This window comes from Heptranchias perlo, chromosome 19 (genome assembly GCF_035084215.1).
Source record: "Heptranchias perlo isolate sHepPer1 chromosome 19, sHepPer1.hap1, whole genome shotgun sequence".
Classification (NCBI taxonomy): Eukaryota; Metazoa; Chordata; class Chondrichthyes; order Hexanchiformes; family Hexanchidae; genus Heptranchias; species Heptranchias perlo.
The window spans coordinates 39,253,126-39,272,692 of record NC_090343.1 but is presented as its reverse complement, the minus strand read 5'-3'; the positions used below and the strand labels follow the sequence as shown (position 1 = coordinate 39,272,692).

General features: G+C 42.6%; 1 protein-coding gene across 1 annotated transcript in view; it reads right to left on the bottom strand.

Annotated features, from left to right (window-relative positions):
• Window positions 1-19,567, bottom strand: part of LOC137335352 (bactericidal permeability-increasing protein-like) — a 61,802-nt gene that overhangs the window by 17,361 nt on the left and 24,874 nt on the right. Inside the window, exons 7-13 of the mRNA XM_068000685.1 lie at window positions 16,394-16,457; window positions 10,403-10,494; window positions 9,247-9,423; window positions 4,626-4,685; window positions 1,545-1,712; window positions 1,385-1,452; window positions 549-591 (exon numbers count right to left, since the gene is read on the bottom strand). Coding sequence (XP_067856786.1) covers window positions 549-591; window positions 1,385-1,452; window positions 1,545-1,712; window positions 4,626-4,685; window positions 9,247-9,423; window positions 10,403-10,494; window positions 16,394-16,457 — 672 coding nt within the window. The remainder of the gene's footprint in view (window positions 1-548; window positions 592-1,384; window positions 1,453-1,544; window positions 1,713-4,625; window positions 4,686-9,246; window positions 9,424-10,402; window positions 10,495-16,393; window positions 16,458-19,567) is intronic.

Genomic DNA, 19,567 nt, shown 5'->3' with positions numbered 1-19,567 from the left:
AACCAATATAAAAATGGAAGCTCACTTGTTTGAGTGTAGATTAGTCCTGCTGCCAACACAGTTCAAAAAGTTTGTTTCCTTTGACAATAAGACTTCATTTAGATTACTCTGTTTAAAATAATGTTTTTACATTGCACACCTCAGGAGAAAATATATTGGTTGTCCGTGACCAGTTAGTTTTGCATTCATAGCGATTAGGATGGAATTTTCAGACAACTAAATAGCCTTGAATCATTTGCTTAGAATGAATCTGACTCCAGCTTGATTATTTATGTTTGTGCTGACTCATTTGCTAATCAGCTGGGAGATGTGCAATTATGGCTGGGAGTTTTCTCGGAGCTGCTCCCACTCCACTCCTGCAACTTCGCGGGAAGTGTGACGAAAACCCCGTTTACATGCATAAGTCGGGTTTTCGGCGAAGTTTCGGAGGGGGGAATAGTTCCGAAGAAATTCCTGGCTAATCTTATCCTCATTTATAATATTTGACTTCAACTTTAAAAAATGTTTGGAATTGTTGCAACTGAAAATAAAGTTTGAACAATACTTACAGGAAATGGACCAATGTTAGATTTCTTTAAAGATAATTGTACCCTAAAGGATAACAATAGATATCTATTAATATTATCAAAAGTTGTATTTGATATCAATTAGATACCTCATAGCTCGTTTTAAGAGTTAATAGAAAGGTTTAAAGTGGAAAGGAATTGAGATACATCCTACATCCATCTATATTACATACATAAAACGTTTTGAGACTAGTGTACGTCCATAGTGCCACATCTTTCAAAAGCATCACACCTTAAAGTGTGGCCTGAGAAGCTTTGCATAACCAAAGCTTCACACATTTGTAGGACAAAAAATTGTGATCGGTTCAAATAACCACTTATCTAATAAGTTGTCAATGAAATATCCAATTACTTGAATGTGAATGAATCACAAGTAACAAAATGTACCAATGAGCAATGAATAACCAGCAGAAAACCAAGAAATCAAATCGCTTATTTTTTAAAAGCAACAAAACCAATCAAATTGCTTAATTTCTTCCAAACTCTTTTAACGATGAAGTTGTTTCCTGAGCCAACTGACTATATAAATCTAAAAATACAATTTATGATAGAAGGAATACATAGAAAGTTATATAAAAATTCACAAAAAAAATTCTTTCAAATTACTCCTAGATTTTAGCTGGGAGCTGTAGCCGAGTACCTTATGTCTTTTCAGCAAAGAAGTGTCAATAAAGATGTATCATGGCTTGTGTTTGTCCCAGAGACACAGCCTCCATGTCTAGCAGATAGGAGCCATAGATTGATCAACACTATATGCTCTATTGATTTATTAATGATTTCTCTCAATCACTTTATTATAACATATATTCTAAAATTACCTATCCAATGTTAGTTGCCCTGTAATCTTGTCATCTTTTATACCTAGTGTGGTCGTGATCTGTGCAATCTGTGAATGGAAATAAAGATTCAAGTTGTCAGATTCCAACATAACTTGTAAATCAAATTGTTTTTGCAAATTATGAGAAGTCAAAAACTCACCAGTTTAACATTGAAGAGTGGAGTTAATGTAGAATTTGGTAAGATAGCAAAGGCATAAATGTCTCCAGATGTTGTGAGGATGATTTTACCAGACAAAAACGCCACAGATGGTGCTGAATCAGTTACAAGGCGAAGTTTCATCCTCATGATTGGATACATTTTTTTCACCTGGAATAATTGGATGAACAATTGTACACATTTAATTCCTATGATTTTAAATAAAAGAGTTTAAGACTCTTATCATTAGATCCCATATGATATGAAAGATCAGCAAAGATAATTTAAAACAAGGACTGCTTGGCAATTGGACTGAGTAGCCAACCAGTAAGTCTTAAGTTCCCCAATGATAACTTCTGCCATAAAAAAGATTATGGATTCCTAAAGGTTGTTTGTCACTGGAGTGGATTCCAGTATTACGTGATGTAATATTTTGGTAAGGAGAGTTGCGGGGGGGGGATGAACTTCCTCACCGTTGTTGGCGTATTTCCGCTGCAGAAACTGTTGCTGCCCATTTTCCACTATTAGTTCACTTCCCCTGAGTTGCCTCATGCTTTTCGGCCGTTTCTGTGATTCACCCGCCTAGTACCGACTGACCTCAGGACAGTGGCACTGCAGCTCTGAATTTCCTGCTTTTACACATGAAATGCACTCAGCGTAACTTAGACTCCGATTTTTAAGGTACAGCTGCCGCTAGCATCAGCCGATATAGTGGAAGTGAGGAGTTACAGAACCTGGAGAGTTTTGTTAGTGATTTACTGCAGCTGAGAAAAACTTTTAGCAGCAATGTTTTTCTCATTCTGTCGACAGACACCTGGACTGGCTTCTTAGGAGCCGGTATGGCATTCCCTATGGGCATACGCTTGTATATAGTTGTCTTGGAGGAGGCAGGACAGCAGCACAGGATGAAACATAGGAGGGTCAGGCTGCATTTAAGGAGGATGCAGATATTATCTCTCTTTCCCCCCCCCCCCCCCCCTCACCCCCCTGCCCCATGGAATAAACAGGCAGCACAGGGCATCTGAGGAACTTACTAAGGAATTGTGCATAAGAAGTGTGCTCCACCAAAGAGACAGCTCTGACACTTACTGCAGTGACACTCATCTGCCCACAGTGCTCTGTCTGTGGCTTTGAAGGTAATCACCGCACTCAACTTTTATAGCACTGGATCATTTCAGGCAGCCATGGGCGATCTCTTCAATATCAGCAGTATGGGCATGTATTCATCAGAAGCCCTTTAAAGGAGAGCTGGGGTATTGATCACTGTTAGCATCACAGGGAGGCAGCAGCAAGATAGGGCCATCCACTTTAATGGGTTTGCTGGCCTCTCAAAGGTCCAGGGTGTAATTAGTAGCACTCATGTTGCATTGCAGGCTCCTATAGAACACCCCCCAAACGACCTCAATGGGAACGTCTTCCATTCCCTCTGTGTGTGACAATATGCAGGGAATTCTACATGTCAACTCTCAAAATGCTGAAAGTTCACCTGCTAGGGGCAGGTCTGCACTGGGGGCAGGTTGGAGCTATGCTGATGACATGAACAACCACCCCCCATCCCACCCTAGATGAGTTCAGGTCAGATCAGGTGCAGGGGCGAGAGGAAAATTGAGACCCATAATTGCAAATCTGTTTTGCACCTACGCTACAGCTATAGTGTGAATGCACTCTAAAAACAGGAATTTAATTCAGAATGTTTCAATGTAACTTAGTTTTATTTGTTTGTTGAAAGTTTATATAAGTTGGATTTTAATAATGTTTTCTTTTCGGTAATTTTGTATTTCTAAGCTTTATATTTAAAAAAACTCTAGGTTAATGTGAGGTTTACTGTAACAGTAAAATGGTCATTTGTAATTTTTGATTTATGGTAAGCTTGGATTGACATTGGTGATAATTGGTTTAGACCAGCAGGGGTCACTGCTGTTGCATTGGTCAAAAAATATTTTTAAAATAAAGTTCAAACCCTGGTGTGTGCTGGAATAGCAGTATTCACCTGAGGAAAATGAAGCCTTGTTAAAATAAAACATTAATGTTAAGAATACTGCCTCTATTTTGAGTGAATTAATAAGCATTTTAGCCAAAAATGATTTCTCCTTAGCTCTGAACAATTTGACTGCACCATCTTATTTTTGTCTTCTTCCCATCTCTTGCATGTTTAAATTATTTTTTCAGCATAAAAATTGGTAAATTTTCTTGGGGTCAGCACCATTAGCATAATTTTCGTGGGGTCCCCATGGGATCCTTCTCTGCTCCGGAATTCTTGCCTTTGCTTGGGGGGGCTTAGATGCGACAGGTGGAAAATGACTTTTGGCACTTGCAGCAGAGGAACTCTACAAGGAAGCCGAAGAGAGGGACCAGATTTTAAAAAGTCATAGGGTGTAGAAGTGCAAGCAAAGCTACAAATTGACATAAAGTTGTCTCAGGATGCTTCAGCCTGATCCCGATGTCAAATGCCAGTGGGTAGAATTTTTCCAAGGACAGCAGAATGATAGACATAATTGAATCAAGATGAAGGATTGAGATAATACCTTCCATGCCAGCTAGAATAACATCAGTTACTTCACTGACACAGACAGAAGGGTCAAAAGAGTGAAACAAGAAGTTTGGACCAGGGAAAGACTAAAGAATCTTCAAAGAAGTCCCAGTTAGTTGACTTATAAGGGGTGATACTGCAATGCTGTGCTTCCAGCGGGGAGCTGTGCTTTTCGGAAATGTGGGCGCGAAAATCATGGTTACAATATTGTAGCCCTATATCCAACCCCCGCTCCCTGTTAGTCTGGTTCCTCACTGGAAGCACTGGATTGTGACTGTTTGGCAACTTGTTTGTAGCTAGTTAATTGCAAATGGGCAATATGTTTGTTATATATGAGTGGTATTTCTACAGAGCTGTATTACATTCAGTTCAGGACATTTAAATACATTCATTGTCAGCAATGATTTGAACAAAACAGGCCTATTGTAAGCAGGATCATCTGTATATTGTATTACAATTAACTGTAGAATTATACCACTTTTTCTTTAGTGCAGTTATTGCAGAACAAATATTAATATAATGTAAATGTGCATTTGAAAATATTCACGTATTACCTGTGGTATCAGAGTTCCAATGGTTGCTGTATCCAAGTGTATATGGGAATTCTTAGGAAGCTGCAACAAGAAAATGTGCATTATCCAGTTACATTATTTAATGACTGGAGTTATTTTAATGAATGTCTTCATAACTCACAAGCAACAGAATCATAGTTGAATTGATCCTTACCGGTGAACTATGAACAGGTTTTACATACCTGGCTTCTTTCCTTGCCATCACCCCTGTGCTCGCTAACCTACTTTGACTCCCAGTTCGGCAATGCCTCGATTTTAAAATTCTCATCCTTGTTTTCAAATCCCTCCATGGCTTCGTCCCTCCCTATCTCTGTAACCTTCTCCAGCCCTACAACTCTCTGAGATGTCTGCGCTCCTCCAATTCTGATCTCTTACGCATCACTGATTTTCTTCGCTCCACCATTGGCGGCTGTGTCTTCAGCTGCCTAGGTCCTAAGCTCTGGAATTCCCTCCATAAACCTCTTTGCTTCTACCTCTCTTTCCTCCTTTAAGTCGGTCCTTAAAACCTACCATTTGATCAAGCTTTTGATCACCTGTCCTAATATCTCCTTATGTGGTCTGGTGTCAAATTCTGTTTGATAACAGTTCTGCGAAGCACCTTGGGAGATTTTAGTACATTAAAGGCGCTCAATAAATGTAAGTTGTTGTTGTATACCAAAGGGGTTTCTTGGGCTAGGAAGAGCTTTTTTGTGTAAGTTAGGCCTTATTTATTGTTTTCTTTTAGTTGCTGTATCTTCAGTACACACAACATAAAAGTCATACTGAATGTTTTAAGATTGATAAAATGTTTTTAAGAAAGTTAAAGCAGGAAATGGAAATAATTTCCTGTAATGTATACAGACTGCAGTTTGAAAGGAGATGAGTATCGTTCCATTTTGTAAGCTAGGCGATAATTAAGATAGTTCATGGGTTAACTTGGAACGTCTTACTCCAAACCCAAATGTAAATGGTTCATTTGCAGAATCAGTGATAATCATCTTTCATCTGAAATGTATTTATGAAATTGGGCTCCAGTTACAATCTAGGCAATCATCCAATGTCATTTATTAATACCCCCTTCCATATAAACACAACATCACTCCAACAAAATAGACAAGCTCTGAGATTTACGTTTCACAATAATCAGCTCTCAAAAGAGACTGGCACTTATACAGGACATTTTGGTTTTTCTTCAATGATGGGCACCTCAGATGTGCCCCCGGTGGCCTACAAGCCCATCAATGGTAAGCAACGAAGGGACCTCTCCCTGACTCCGTGAACTTTAGCGGGGCCAGCAACAAAGGTCTAGAGTGGGCATATTTTGGAACTTAGGCCTAGATGGGACACCCCGTGGATTTTCAGGGCAAGTATGTTATACTATTTGATGTACTTAGAATATTGGAAGATTTCCAAATTCAAAATGATATATCATTTCAAAAGGGCATTGTGGAAAGGATTCAAAAAAGATCAACAAATATCATTCCAAGAGTTTGGGCTATATTTGAAAGGAGAAATTCACAGAACTGATCTTGTTTTCATCAAAGAATAGATTGAGAGGAGACATGTGTGCTAAATTATAATAATGTAGGTTGAGCACAGAGTTAGAGGATATAACAAAATTAACAATCCTCAAGCAACACTTGAGATTGGAACGATTTCCTCCCTACAGAACAGTAGATATGTGGAATAGATGCCGAGATAAATCAACCAATTTTGTGTCAAAATAGCAGTAACACAAGTTGAATTAATTGGGCCTGATATTCCTTAGTGAGGGGAGGTGGAGGATGGAGCTGCACCTGCAGGTGGACAGGAATCTGGGGCAGAACCCGAGTACATTAGATTTCCACCCCATTTGAGCTCTGTAGAAAATTCCTATCAGACAGGAGTGTTTCATTCAACTCCCACCCGCCCCCCCCCCCTCCCCCCACTCCCAACCCCACTTCTGCAGCCAGCTTTGAGGGCATGTCTAGGGCATTCTGGGCTGCCCTGGGAAATTTGTTAAGAGCAGGTATAAATCCCCTACTGAGCCTAACGTAGGCCACACGATTGCCAGTAAGAAGGTTAATCAATCTCAGAGGCATTGATTACCTTTAAATTATTGCCCTTTGCTCTCTGAGATGCAGTCAAAAAATATTGGTGCCATTACTGTTCAACCCTTCCCTTATCTCCAACCAATATCAATAAATGATGAGGAGGGGGAGGAGGAAAAGAGAGATTTCTTCTTGGTCGATTATGATGATGACAAGGAAGAGGATGATGAGGAGGAAACCATCCAGGGGTCCCTGCAGAAAAATCATGCCCCACGTTCCTCTGCCCCATTCCCCTCCAATTTACTTGCTTCACCAGCTCAGATGCTTTTACCCACGGGCAATTAGATAGTGTTAATGAGAATGTGATTCACAGAACTCAGCAAACTGGAGAAGTGGGGGAGAAGAGGGCAAGGATATGTCACCTTTCCAGCGGAGGCTGAGGAGAAGGCTGCCAATGGCTTCAAAGTCGTGGGACCCAGAACTCAAGGTAACTCGCCTGAGAAGAAGAATGTTTGAGGAACATCACACCTACATGCAGGCTCTGAGGTCAACTGACAGGTGTGGCTCTCGGATCCGCAGCTATCTTTTATGGCAACACCTTGGAAGCTTTCTCTTCATTACAGAAACCAATGGAGCAAGCAACAGCTTCGTTAGAATCTGCAGCAGACCCCCAGCTAGGAAACAGACAGGGACTAATTGATGCCTGCATCTCCAAGGAAGCTCTGGTGGCAGTAGGTGAGAGAATAGAGCACAGCCTGCATAGCTGTTTTCAGACCATGGCAACCATTGTGTCTCCGGGCTTTCAGGATCTGATAGCTGCCTTTAGACCAGCCATCCCATTGATCAGTGGGGCCACAGATCCCGAGCCCTGTGGAATGGTGATGGCTGGAGTTTACCTGTGTCTGAAAATCTGCAAGTGGTGTGACCCTGTCAGAAAAATTGCTGTAAAAATCATTTCCCAGCCGCAGTAGTCGGCATTAAAACTCTCCAGGCTCTTTAGGCTCCAAATCTCCCTGCTTCTGCTTGTCTCAGCTGATCCTGGCAGCTGCTGTGCCTCAGAGATCTCAGTCCAAGTTCCTCTGAGCATGCTAGGATTGTAAAAGCAGGAAATGCAGAGTTGTAGTGCCACTGGCCTCCATCAAATGAGGTCAGTCGAGAATCGACGGGCTGATCCTGGGAAGGGCCAAAAAGTACGAGGCAATTCGGGCAGTATCTTTTAGTGGCGGAAATCAGATGGAAATGGCTTTTGTCTGACTATCCTGCCAGAAAAAATTTCCAGTGCCGTTTATGCATTGCTAATGCGCTGAAAACGGTGAGGAAATTCTCACCCAAAGTAAAGAAAAAATAAATCAAAAAGAAGTGATCCTTCCCGACCGCCTAAGACGATTGAATTGTGCAACACCCATCCCAAAAGTAGAAAAATCAGGTGGCCATGCATAGAAGTCAGGAGATGCATCCCAAAGCAAGAATGTCCCGCTCTGAAAGCAATAGAAGAGCAAGTGAGAACCGCCCTCAGTAGAGCCAGAAAAACCCAAGTAAAGGTCTTCCTCACCCTCCACTGCCAATGAAAAAATCAGAAACTGCTTCACTCCCACTGAGGCAAAATTGTCAATGCCTCCCCCACCCCACCCTCGATCCTGCACCTAACACAGAAATAGCAACCCCACAATGACCCCACTGAAAAAAAAAGTCAAACCCTGGAAACCGCACCCTCTCCCCGTTTAGACATCCCCAGCACCCCCACTGAGGCAAAATCTCCCATGCCCTTCCCTCTCCCTCTTCCCCCTCCCATCTCCTACATCCTTCTCTATCCTCTTTCTTTCCACTCTCTCTCCCCACCTCCACCCTCCTTGCCGCTTCCTCCCCTTCCCCCCCCCACTGAAGCAAAAATGTGACTGCACCCGCCACAAGGCAATATTTGCATGCCACCCCCCCCCTCCCACTCTCCCCCACTGAGGCAAAATTCATAGATAAACATCCCCACCACCTCCACTCAGACAAACTTTACCTTGCCCTTCTCCCTGCCCTCCTCTTTTGCCTCCTTTGTCATTCTCTCCCCCTCCCTTCCACCTCTCCCTTCCCCATCTCCTCTCTCCTCCTCTTCTCTCTTTTCCTCTTCCCTCCTCTCTCTATTCCTCTCCCTCCTCTCCTCTCCCCTCCTTGTTCTCCCCTTCTCTAACTTTCCCTTCTCTTTTTCTCTCCCTCCTCCACACTTCCCTTTCTCTTTTCCCTCACACTCCCTGTCCTTCTTTCCCTTCCCATCTTCTCCCTCTCCTCTCTCCTGCCTTGATTGAATTATCTCCCCACCACCTAACCCTGCTTGACCTGAAAAGTGCACTTAGTCTTGCTTCCTCATATGCAACACAATGGTAGAACAATTCATATTTCATTAAAATTACAAACATGGTCACCCATACCAATTATAAAATATGTCAAAGTGATAACTGCTCCATTGATTTCTGGATTTAGTCTGGTGATTAAATAATAACTTGTAGGCAGTCTTATTCAGGCCTGAAATCCTTGACAGAATTGAAAACAATGTCCACAGAAATTGTATGATTTTTATAGTAATACATGAATCATGTTCTACTCACCATGTCATCAGTAATGTTAATGGATAAATCTCCTACTGAGTTGAATACATAACCAGCAGTATTAAAGAAATATTCGGAGAATCCAATGTAAAGCATACGGTCATGACCCACTGAAAAATCCAGGGGTGGAGCAGGAAATGGGATGTTGGTACGATTCAAGAGATTGTAGAATTCCCCCTGGTATGAAATGACATTTCATTTAATATATTTCTGATGCATAATATTTTCTAAACCAGCCATGAAAATTGTTTTTCTTTGTATAACTTTGTGTACTTATGCAGTATGTATGTGCATAATACATAGAGAATAAAATATATCCAAAGAGCAAATACAAAGAACTAAGAAAGAAATACTTTGGTCATGCCATATCATATTGAAACATCTCAAAGCACGTCATACAATTAATTACTTTTTAACGTGAAACAACTATTGTTACCAAGCCAAATGCAGCAGCAATCCTGCACCATTAATATCCCACAATGAGATGAACGAGCAGTCAGTTTGCTTTTTTTTTTGTCTGATGTTATTTAAAGAACAAATATTGGCCATCACAGCAGGAAAACTCACTGCTTTTCTTTGAAAAATGCCATTGATCTTTAACAACCACCTGGCAGGCAGATGGATCTTAGTTAATATCTCATCTGAGGGAGAGCACCTCCATCAAAGTAGCTTTTCTTCAATGCTGCATTGGAGCAGCAGCAAATCTTGGTGTGGGCTTCGACCAACAACCTTCTATCTCAGAAAAGGAGAAGTAGCAAGACACAGAATGTGACACAGAAAGATTAGAGAATAGGAAAGATTGAGATAGACAATTTTAGGAAGAGTGACAAATTTTTCTTTCTATGAGCAATGGCACAGGAGATCAGGAGTATTATATAGTGCATTGTACCTCAGTTGCTATCATTATAAACTAGTTTATTCTCTAACTCAAGATGAGCAATGCCATGGGCGATCTGCTCATTTCAATAAAGAAACATTCTCCTGAATACACAATTAATGACCCTAAATGAGTACCATTTTTACTTTATCAGTTTTCTAGTGAAACACTTTTATTGTTTGTACAGTACTGTAAAAAGATTCTTCTTGGAGAAACAGCTATTTTCCTTCAGTTAGAAAACCTTGTTTGCACATCTTATTGTACTGTGCTATGTCATACCTTGAGGGGCAAAACCACTGAATCCTTTGCCACTAATGGAGGACTAGTTAAAGAGTAGTCAATCCCAACATATTTGTCAATTTTCTTTGTCACTGAAAGAGTCAAGTAGTTGGAACATGTTAAAATGTTATCAAATTTTTAGAGAGCTCTTCAGTATAACTCATAAAAACATAAAAGTGTGGAATGAGAAAAGGTCATTTGCCTCCCCAAGCCCACTCCTTCTATTAGACTACATAAAATTTATGTGGTGAGGGTTTACCCAAATTTATTTAATCTGACTAAATACATGGGGGTAGAGTTTCCGCTTTGGGCGCAATCGGTAAATTGTGACCAAAATGCACTTCAAATTGCACTGGTTAGGTTAGGTGTCAAATTTTCTCTAAAATTAATTTACATAATCACAAACATAATCATCTTCCATGAAACTGCGCAATCGGGCAGTGTAATAGAACATAATCTTTTCTTTTTTTCTCTTGCCATTAAAAAGTATTCCTTGATGTATTTAAGAGTGGTACCCTGGTGCAGTTTTATCAGTACAGCTGAAAATGGGTCTATCAGCAAAGATAAGCATTTTTAGTAAGACTGCCCAGTGCTCCACCTGTGAGAAACCTAATTTAAAATCACTGAAAATGACAAAAAAAAGGACACTGAACCATTTAATGGTTTTAGTGGTGTACACTCGTCAGCTTCTTAGTAAATTAAATATATTTTGATATGATAAAACTTAAAAAACATGCCTACCAGTGCCTGTGCCCCTAAGAAAATGAGCGCAATTTGAAGAGCCTTCCTGAACCAGCACAATCGACAGAATCTCGCAATTTTGTCCTGGGGGCGTGGTCAGTTTTGTGGGCGGGGCCTGATCCGGGCAAATTGAATCTTGAACCAGCGTAAAATATCGCAGAAAATACGAGCGTAAGTAGTTTTGGGTGTCTCTCATGTTTAAAATTACCCGATCTTTTGCTCAGGTTCGGCTGATTCTGTCCAGATTGTGCTGATATAACTAACGGAAACAAGCGTAAACTCAACCCCTGATATTACCTCCCTGACAGAATATTATTTTAATGTTGCTCATCTCCAACCTGTTGCAGTGTACAGTGGACATTCCTATTGTCAGCACAGGACTGTGGTCATAGGGTCTGAAATTCCAGGGATCGCACTCTGCTGGCACACGAATGGCAGAGGGGAATCCCTGTCCACCCCAAGGCATGGACCCCAACTCAAAATGTGGGAGCGGGGTCATTTGCATGGGTTGGAGTGGGCTTCCATTGCACTTCAGTGGCGCCTGCCCTGATTTACATTGCTATGGCTGCTCCGCCCGAGTTGCTCTGAGGCCTTCCAGACCGAAGAATAAAATGAGCAGCAACAGTTCTTGGATCCAAAGGAGCCATTCAGCCTCCATACGGCAGATAATCAGTCACCTCCGGGATCAATTAGCTTGGTCTGGTTAAGGTCTGGGGCACTTCAAAAGGCCTCATAAGGATTCACGCCAGCTCTCAGTTGACCTTATAAGAGTGTAGAGGGCAGAATTCCTAGGGTAGCCCTGGAGCTCCCCCAAACAAGGCCCATTGATGTGGGAGGCAAGTGGAAGATCCAAGGGAGGCCCCCCTACCAGAACATGACAGGACAGAAGAAATGCGATGGAATCCTAGAAGAAGCAGGTTCCGCCCCAAATTCTGGCTGCAGGCAGGCACCTGGTTACTCCTTCCCCTTTGGCCTGACCAGAATTTCAAGCCCATATTGTTCTGTTGAGTATTTGACCATCTGTGTCTGCATTTATGCTTATAACCTTATAACCTTCATGGAGCATTCAAAACGTGTAAAATTATTGAATACATTAAAAGGAATATTGGGTGGTACTTTGGTTAGAATGCTGTCATTTTGGAGGGTCCAGGTTTGAATACAGGCCAGACTGATTGTATGAAACTCTTTTCTCTATGTCAGTTGTAATAGCCCTCTATAAAATCAGATTTGACAGTTTCAATCCAGTTCTTAATGGCCATTGATCAAAATTATTCACAAGCTGACAACCTTACTGAGAGAGGAAAAAAATTCACTTTGCTGCAGTTGGGGTTTTTCTGCTTGGATTAGTGGTAAGATACTGGGCTGGATTTGAGTGGCAGGTTAGTAGCAGGGCAGGGCTTCTAACTTCCCACATGACTCTGCTACTAACTTGCTAAAGTTTCTTGAAGTGGCCCACTATATGTGTGTGAGTGAGATTAGAGCAGTAAAACTGCTGCTCATTTGTTTATTGCCACAGAGAGAGAGGTAAATTCAATGGTGTTGCAATGTTTAAAACGTCCGTCAAATTTCATGGGGTCAGAGGGTGGGGCCTCCAGGAGCAGGCCTTCGGCTCTGTGGGGACATATCTGCAGAGCGCCTTCCTCAAAGATCCCGAAAACGGGGGAGGAAGCTGGTTGGCCTGGTAATGTGGGGAGTGCTTGATCCCCCTGGTAAGTCTGGGAGTCCTTGAACAAGAAACACAGAAAGTTAGCATGCAGGTACAGCAAGCAATTATGAAGGCAAATGGAATGTTGGCCTTTATTGCACAATAAAGGTTGGAGCACAAGAATAAGCAAGTCTTGCTACAATTGTACAGGGCTTTGGTGAGACCACACGTGGAGTACTGTGTATAGTTTTGGTCTCCTTATCTAAGGAAGGATATACTTGCCTTAGAGGCGGTCCAACGAAGGTTCACTAGATTGATTCCTGGGATGAGAGGGTTGTCCTATGAGGAGAGATTGTGTAAAATAGGCCTATACTCTCTGGAGTTTAGAAGAATGAGAGGTGATCTCATTGAAACATACAAGATTCTGAGGGGGCTTGACAGGGTAGATGCTGAGAAGTTATTTCCCCTGACTGGAGAGTCTAGAATTAGGGGGCATAGTCTCAGGATAAGGGGTCGACCATTTAAGACTGAGATGAGGAGGAATTTCTTGACTCAGGGGGTTTTGAATCTTGGGAATTCTCCACCCCAGAGGGCTGTGGATGATGTGTTATTGAGAATATACATTGCTGAGATAGGTAGATTTTTGGACTCTAGGGGAATCAAGGGATATGGGGATTGGACGGGAAAGTGGAGTTGAGGACGAAGATCAACCATGATCTTATTGAATGACGGAACAGGCTTGAGGGGCCATATGGCCTGCTCCTAATTCTTATGTTCTTATATAAGCAGAGGATTGTGGCCCCCTGTTGTTGGGGGTTTGCTTAAAAAAATTAGAAAAAAAAAATTCCACCCGATCTTTGGCGCTTCGGGCTGCAACACTGGCCTGGGCCCCCCTTTCTCCCAGCAGGGCCCATTTGGGTCTTTTAGACGGCCAGTCAGCCGCATCTCAATGAGCATATTGGCATCTGAAATTACACCAGGTCCCACTGAGTCAAAGAAGCAGGAACTCCAGCTCAGGATGTCTCCATCTCCTGCCCTGGATGAGGGATCATGTTTAGGGCAGACCAAAGTTCTACTCCAGATAAAGATCCTCGGAAACTACCCACGCAGAATGGGACCAAGCATTTCTGGTTCCTGGCCTATTTTACAGGCCTTCCGCTACACTCCCAATGGAGTTATGATGGCAATGCATCAGAAGACCCATGTATTTTCATGGCCCTGCGCCTAGGGGCAGGAGGTGAGCACGTTTCTCTATTGGCTCTATTGGAGGGACCAATCCTCTAAAATTCTCCTGACAGGATCGTAGCAATGGTCAAATTTCTTAGAAGAAAACATGGCCAGCCACAATTTAATATTATACTGCAACATGATATGCATAGCATGCTTTTATAATTACTATCTTTATTTAATAAAGTTTTTCCTTCTACCTCAATGGTATCTTTTGTCTTACATTATACAATAATACATTGTGTTTTATATAGGATGATGCCCCCGTCATTATAAGGCACGATATTAAAAACAAGGACATATAAGGTAGCCAAACTTAGTGGGAAGTCTTCAAAAGACAGCAAAAAGTAACTAAAGGATTGATTAAGAAAGGGAAGATAGATTATGAAAATAAATTAGCAAAAAATATAAAAACAGATATCAAGAGTTTCTATAGTTATATAAAAAGAAAAAGGGTGGCTAAGGCAAACGTAGGTCCCTTAGAGGATGAGACCGGGAAATTAATGGTGGGAAACATGGAAATGGCAAAAATGCTGAACAAATATTTTGTTTCAGTCTTTACGGTAGAGGACACTAAGAATATCCCAACATTGGACAAACAGGGGGCTCTAGGGGGGGAGGAGCTAAATACGATTAAAATCACTAAGGAATTGGTACTCAGTAAAATAATGGGACTCAAGGCGGATAAATCACCTGGACCTGATGGCTTACATCCCAGGGTCTTGAGGCAAGTGGCAGTAGGGATTGTGGATGCTTTGGTAATAATTTTCCAAAATTCTCTGGACTCGGCAAAGGTCCCGGCAGATTGGAAAACTGCTAATGTAACACCCTTATTTAAAAAGGGTAGTAGGCAGAAGGCTGGAAATTATAGACCAGTTAGCCTAACATCTGTGGTGGGTAAAATTTTGGAATCTATTATTAAGGAGACAATAGCGGAACATTTGGATAAGCATAATTTAATAGGACAAAGTCAGCATGGCTTTATGAAGGGGAAGTCATGTCTGACAGATTTGCTTGAGTTCTTTGAGGACATAACGTACAGGGTGGATAAAGGGGAACCAGTGGACGTAGTGTATTTTGACTTCCAGAAAGCATTCGACAAGGTGCCACATAAAAGATTATTGCTCAAGATAAAGAATCACTGGATTGGGGGTAATATTCTGGCATGGGTGAAGGATTGGTTATCTAACAGGAAGCAGAGAGTTGGGATAAATGGTTCATTCTCGGACTGGCAACCAGTAGCCAGTGGTGTTCCGCAGGGGTCGGTGCTGGGTCCCCAACTCTTTACAATCTATGTTAACGATTTGGAGGAGGGGACCGAGTGTAAAGTATCAAAGTTTGCAGATGATACAAAGATGGGAGGGAAAGTGGAGAGTGAGGAGGACATAAAACACCTACAGGGGGATATAGACAGGCTGGGTGAGTGGGCGGAGATTTGGCAGATGCAATACAATATTGGAAAATGTGAGGTTATGCACTTTGGCAGGAAAAATCAGAGAGCAAGTTATTATCTTAAAGGCGAGAAACTGGAAAGTACTGCAGTACAAAGGGATCTGGGGGTCCTAGTGCAAGAAGATCAAAAAGTTGGTATGCAGGTGCAGCAGGTGATCAGGAAGGCCAACGGAATGTTGGCTTTTATTGCTCGGGGGATAGAATATAAAAACAGGGAGGTATTGCTGCAGTTATATAAGGTATTGGTGAGACTGCACCTGGAATACTGCATACAGTTTTGGTCTCCATACTTAAGAAAAGACATACTTGCTCTCGAGGCAGTACAAAGAAGGTTCACTCGGTTAATCCCGGGGATGAGGGGGTGGACATATCAGGAGAGGTTGAGTAGATTGGGACTCTACTCGTTGGAGTTCAGAAGAATGAGAGGCGATCTTATTGAAACATATAAGATTGTGAAGGGGCTTGATCGGGTGGATGCGGTAAGGATGTTCCCAAGGATGGGTGAAACTAGAACGAGGGGGCATAATCTTAGAATAAGGGGCTGCTCTTTCAAAACTGAGATGAGGAGAAACTTCTTCACTCAGAGGGTAGTAGGTCTGTGGAATTTACTGCCCCAGGAAGCTGTGGAAGCTACATCATTAAATAAATTTAAAACAGAAATAGACAGTTTCCCAGAAGTAAAGGCAATTAGGGGTTACGGGGAGCGGGCAGGAAATTGGACATGAATTTAGATTTGAGATTAGGATCAGATCAGCCATGATCTTATTGAATGGCGGAGCAGGCTCGAGGGGCCGATTGGCCTACTCCTGCTCCTATTTCTTATGTTCTTATGTTCTTATTATACAATTCACCACGAGCAATGCCATGCGCGATCTGCTAGTTAGATCATAATATTACTGCCTGAGCACTTAATCATTTTCTCACACCTGGTACAGTGTGGAGAAATGGATGTATCTTTTCACTGAGAATTTTCTGCAATTCAAGACAGATCTGCAAAAATAAAGACAATGATTGCAACAATTAAAAATATTGCTACAGCACCTTCCATTTAATATTTTATTACATAACATTAATTCTACGATGTTCTAAGGCACTCATTTCTCTGCCTTTCTTAAATGTGTAAACTTAGTCAATTTAACAAAATAACATTATTTGCAAAGATTGTTTATTTCTATTAGATTTTGACTCCAACATCAGCTTCCATTGTTGTTGTATGTTGGTGCCCCAGTGTAATTTTCCCTCAAGTTATTTTGTTATGATGTACCCTGTATTATACAGGATGTGGAGATGCCGGTGATGGACTGGGGTGGACAAATGTAAGGAATCTTACAACACCAGGTTATAGTCCAACAAATTTATTTTAAAATCACAAGCTTTCGGAGATTATCTCTTTCGTCAGATGAATGAGTGAAAAGGTTCTCAAATCGCATATCTTATACTATGTTGGGACAGCATCACACCAATCAAAAGGTGTCGTCGTTATTCAAACAGGCCAGTCACGGAGAACAGCACGTCCCAGTACACTAGATATACATTGTGTCGATTACACAGGCAGGCAGAAAGAAACTCAAAATGGCAGAGAGAGAGAGAGAGAGAGAATTTTAAAAAACATATAATTTTTTCCCCCCTTTTTGCTGGTTGGGTTACGTGTAGCGTGACATGAACCCAAGATCCCGGTTGAGGCCGTCCTCATGTGTGCGGAACTTGGCTATCAACTTCTGCTCGACGATTTTGCGTTGTCGTGTGTCTCGAAGGCCGCCTTGGAGAACGCTTACCCGAAGATCGGTGGCTGAATGTCCTTGACTGCTAAAGTGTTCCCCGACTGGGAGGGAACCCTCCTGTCTGGCGATTGTTGCGCGGTGTCCGTTCATCCGTTGTCGCAGCGTCTGCATGGTCTCGCCAATGTACCATGCTCCGGGGCATCCTTTCCTGCAACGTATGAGGTAGACAACGTTGGCCGAGTCACAGGAGTATGAACCATGTACCTGGTGGGTGGTGTCCTTTCGTGTGATGGTGGTATCCGTGTCGATGATCTGGCATGTCTTGCAGAGGTTGCCGTGGCAGGGTTGTGTGGTGTCGTGGACGCTGTTCTCCTGAGAACTGGGTAACTTGCTGCGAACGATGGTCTGTTTGAGGTTGGGTGGCTGTTTAAAGGCGAGCAGTGGAGGCGTGGGGATGGCCTTAGCGAGGTGTTCGTCGTCATCGATGACATGTTGAAGGCTGCGGAGAACATGGTGTAGTTTCTCTGCTCCAGGGAAGTACTGGACGACGAAGGGTACTCTGTTGGTTGCGTCCCGTGTTTGTCTTCTGAGGAGGTCTATGCGATTCTTCGCTGTGGCCCGTCGGAACTGTCGATCGACAAGTCGAGCGTCATATCCCGTTCTTACGAGGGCGTCTTTCAGCGTCTGTAGGTGTCCATCGCGTTCCTCCTCGTCTGAGCAGATCCTGTGTATTCGTAGGGCCTGTCCATAGGGGATGGCCTCTTTGACGTGGTTGGGGTGGAAGCTGGAAAAGTGGAGCATCGTGAGGTTGTCCGTGGGCTTGCGGTAGAGTGAGGTGCTGAGTTGCCCGTCTTTGATGGAGATTTGTGTGTCCAAGAAAGAAACCGATTCTGAGGAGTAGTCCATGGTGAGTTTGATGGTGGGATGGAACTTGTTGATGTTATCGTGTAGTCTCTTCAGTGATTCTTCGCCGTGGGTCCATAGGAAGAAAATGTCGTCGATGTATCTGGTGTATAGCGTTGGTTGGAGGTCCTGTGCAGTGAAGAAGTCGTGCTCGAACTTGTGCATGAAAATGTTGGCGTATTGGGGTGCGAATTTGGTCCCCATGGCTGTTCCGTGTGTTTGGGTAAAGAACTGGTTATCGAAGGTGAAGACATTGTGATCCAGGATGAAGCGGATGAGTTGTAGGATGGCGTCTGGAGATTGGCTGTTGTTGGTGTTGAGTACTGAGGCTGTTGCAGCGATGCCGTCATCGTGGGGGATACTGGTGTAGAGTGCCGAGACGTCCATCGTGGTGAGAAGTGTTCCTGGTTCAACTGGTCCGTGGGTGCTGAGTTTTTGTAGGAAGTCTGTAGTGTCGCGACAGAAGCTGGGGGTTCCCTGTACGATGGGTTTCAGGATGCCCTCGACGTATCCAGAGAGGTTCTCACACAGGGTTCCGTTGCCTGATACGATAGGACGTCCGGGTGTGTTGGCTTTGTGTATCTTTGGGAGGCAGTAGAAGTCTCCCACGCGGGGAGTACGTGGGATGAGAGTGCGTAGGATGCTTTGAAGGTCTGGATCGAAGGTCTCTCTCTCTCTCTGCCATTTTGAGTTTCTTTCTGCCTGCCTGTGTAATCGACACAATGTATATCTAGTGTACTGGGACGTGCTGTTCTCCGTGACTGGCCTGTTTGAATAACAACGACACCTTTTGATTGGTGTGATGCTGTCCCAACATAGTATAAGATATGCGATTTGAGAACCTTTTCACTCATTCATCTGACGAAGGAGATAATCTCCGAAAGCTTGTGATTTTAAAATAAATTTGTTGGACTATAACCTGGTGTTGTAAGATTCCTTGCACCTGTATTATACAGAACATTGAATCAGCATAGTAATGGAATCAGGAGGTATCAGGTTCCTGTTCCACAGGTGGAATATTGCAGCCACCCTATATTCTGCTCATTTTTTTGTGTTTTGGGTACATTGTTATCTTTTATTGTTGCTCTTCTGTTTTTTTGTTATGTGATGAATCTCAGATCATTAACGTCTTTTTGTTAAGGGGAGGTCGTGTCTGACTAACTTGATTGAATTTTTCGAGGTGGTGACGAGGATCTATGAGGGTAGCACAATTGATGTCGTCGACATAGATTTTAACAAGGCTTTTGACAAGGTCCCATATAGCACATTTGTCAAAAAAGTAAAGGCCCATGGGATCCAAGGGAATGTGGCAAATTGGATCCAAAATTGGCACAGTGGCAGGAAGCAAAGGGTAATGGCCGACGGATGTTTTTGCGACTGGAAGGCTGTTTCCAGTGGGGTCCCTCAGGGCTTGGTACTAAGTCCTTTGCTTTTTGTGGTAGAATTAGAGCGGAAATGAGGAAAATTTTTTTCACC